Raw genomic sequence first — 1,963 nt, 5'->3', positions numbered from 1 at the left:
CCCTCTCCGCGGCCCCCAGCCCGCCCGCCCGCCCGCCGCGGCTCGCTCGGCCTAGGGCCCCCCGACCGCCCCGACCGGCTCCCCGGAGCGCCGGCCGCGGCCCCTCGCTCTGCCGCCCTCCCGCGTCGCGCTGCTCCCTTCTCTCTCCCAGGTTTGCTGTCTCCAATTTGTTATTTCTTTACTTTTGTCTTCCTCGTTTAAATTTTCCCTCCTAACCATCTTCGCTTCTTCACTATCTGTTCTGTTTCTCTTTATTCCTGTCTTTCTTTCTGTCTCTTCCTCTTTTGCCTGTGACCTCCCTTTCTTTTCATTCTATTTTTTAAACCACTCTTTGTCTTTTTTGTCTGTCCTTTTCCTTTTTCTTTCGTATATCCTCTGGTTTTCATGGCTTTTCCTTCTTTTTCAAAAAAATAAAAAATAAAAACCAGTGTTTTTAAAAAGTAAGTTCAGTTTCCATCTTTAAATTTTCTCTCGTTTTTTCTCTTCTCTTTCGTTCTGGCTCTCCTTATTTCTTTTTCATGTCTTTCTTTTTTCTTTCCTACCTTCTTTTTGGGATGATTTGTGTTTTCTCTCCTTTTCTCAATTTCATCTCCTAGCTACCCTCACAGATTTCTTTCTCTCCCTTTCCTGTTTTCTGGAGCTCCCTGGCATTCTTTTCCCTTACCAACTTTCCTCCTTCCCCTCCAAGCTCTCGGCCACCTCTGCCATCCTTCTCAGCTTCCACTTGCCCTCTCTCGCAGCCTACATCTACCTTGCTTGTTTCAGAAGCTGGGCCCCTAGGCGGGTGGGTGGGGACAGGCTTTGGGCCCAGAGTCATATCGGGGAGCCTGGAGCCCACCCTACCAAGGGTTCCCTCCACCTACTTTGCAACCAGGATCCACAGCAGCCCAGGCAGGGGATCTGGAGGGCGGCGGGTGTAGATGGGGCCAGGAGGCTCACCTTCCATGTCCCTCGTGACGGTGCTGAAGTGCATCCCGGCTGGAGATCCAAGCAGCTGGTAAAGCTTCGCCCGGTCTGAGGACCTGGGGACCGGTAGGAGGTGTGCTCGGCAGCCTCAGCTGCAACCAGAGAGGTGATGCTGAACACACTGGTCCAGGGAGGCAGCGGGCTCTGCGAGTCCATAGGCGCCTGGCGGCTTCTCCGGCGCCTCCTCCGACTGCCTGTGCCCTGCCACACTTCGCCCAGCCCAGCCCACAGGGTTGTAGGCTGGGGCCCACAGTAATATTTACAACTACCAGCCCCAGGCCCAGGGGATAAAGGTGTCATAGGTCCCAGACTTGGGACTGGTAGCAGGAGCCCAGAGAACTGCAGCATCATGGAAGTGTGGGGCCCTCCTGCTTTCCAAGCTCCCTGCCCCTTGCCTCTGCTCCTAGGGACCTCCATGACCGATGCCCTTTAAACATCCCTCTGCTGCTGCCAAGACCCAGCCTCCTTCTGAACCACAAAGCCACCATCATCTTCTACAGCCTCAGAGGAGGGAGAGGTGGCTAGAGCACCTGGCCCCAGCCCGAGGTGGCAGGGTAGGGATGAAGCTCCGTGAGCTACCTAGGCCCAGCCCTGCCCCTGCCCTTGGCCCCTCCCGCCTCCCCCTCCTCCCTGGCTGCCCCTGCACCTGGATGAGGAGAGAGCAGCTCACTCCCGGCCACTGGCAGCCTCAGTGCTGAGGTGTCCTCAGTTCCTCGTTTCTGAGCACAGCAGGACAAGATCCAGCCCAGCAAATGCCCCACAGTCCCCTGAGGTCAGCTCACTGTCGTGGCCGGACCCAAGCAGAGGGACACCGCCCAGGCCAAGCAGCCCGGGAGCCCAAGTGTCACGCGCACTTGGGCGCACCACCCACCTCTAGCTAGGACGCTTATACATCCGGAGGGTGGGCAGTGCCTGCTCCTCCGACCTCCCTGCGCACCGGCCTGGCGCAGGGAGGGCCAGGGGCGGGGCCTGGCCAGCCACGGGGAGCTGAGGACAC

General features: G+C 57.9%; 1 protein-coding gene across 1 annotated transcript in view; it reads right to left on the bottom strand.

The window, feature by feature from the left end:
- TBX1 (T-box 1) overlaps nt 1–973 on the bottom strand; it is a 7,213-nt gene extending 6,240 nt beyond the window's left edge. The window contains exon 1 of the mRNA XM_012812680.1: nt 864–973. Within this exon, the coding sequence (XP_012668134.1) occupies nt 864–973 (110 nt within the window). The remainder of the gene's footprint in view (nt 1–863) is intronic.
- Between the last annotated feature and the right edge of the window lie 990 nt (nt 974–1,963).

The sequence above is a fragment of the Otolemur garnettii genome, unplaced genomic scaffold (assembly GCF_000181295.1).
Source record: "Otolemur garnettii isolate 467f Iridium unplaced genomic scaffold, OtoGar3 scaffold00218, whole genome shotgun sequence".
Classification (NCBI taxonomy): domain Eukaryota; kingdom Metazoa; phylum Chordata; class Mammalia; order Primates; family Galagidae; genus Otolemur; species Otolemur garnettii.
This window is presented reverse-complemented; position numbering and strand designations above follow the sequence as displayed.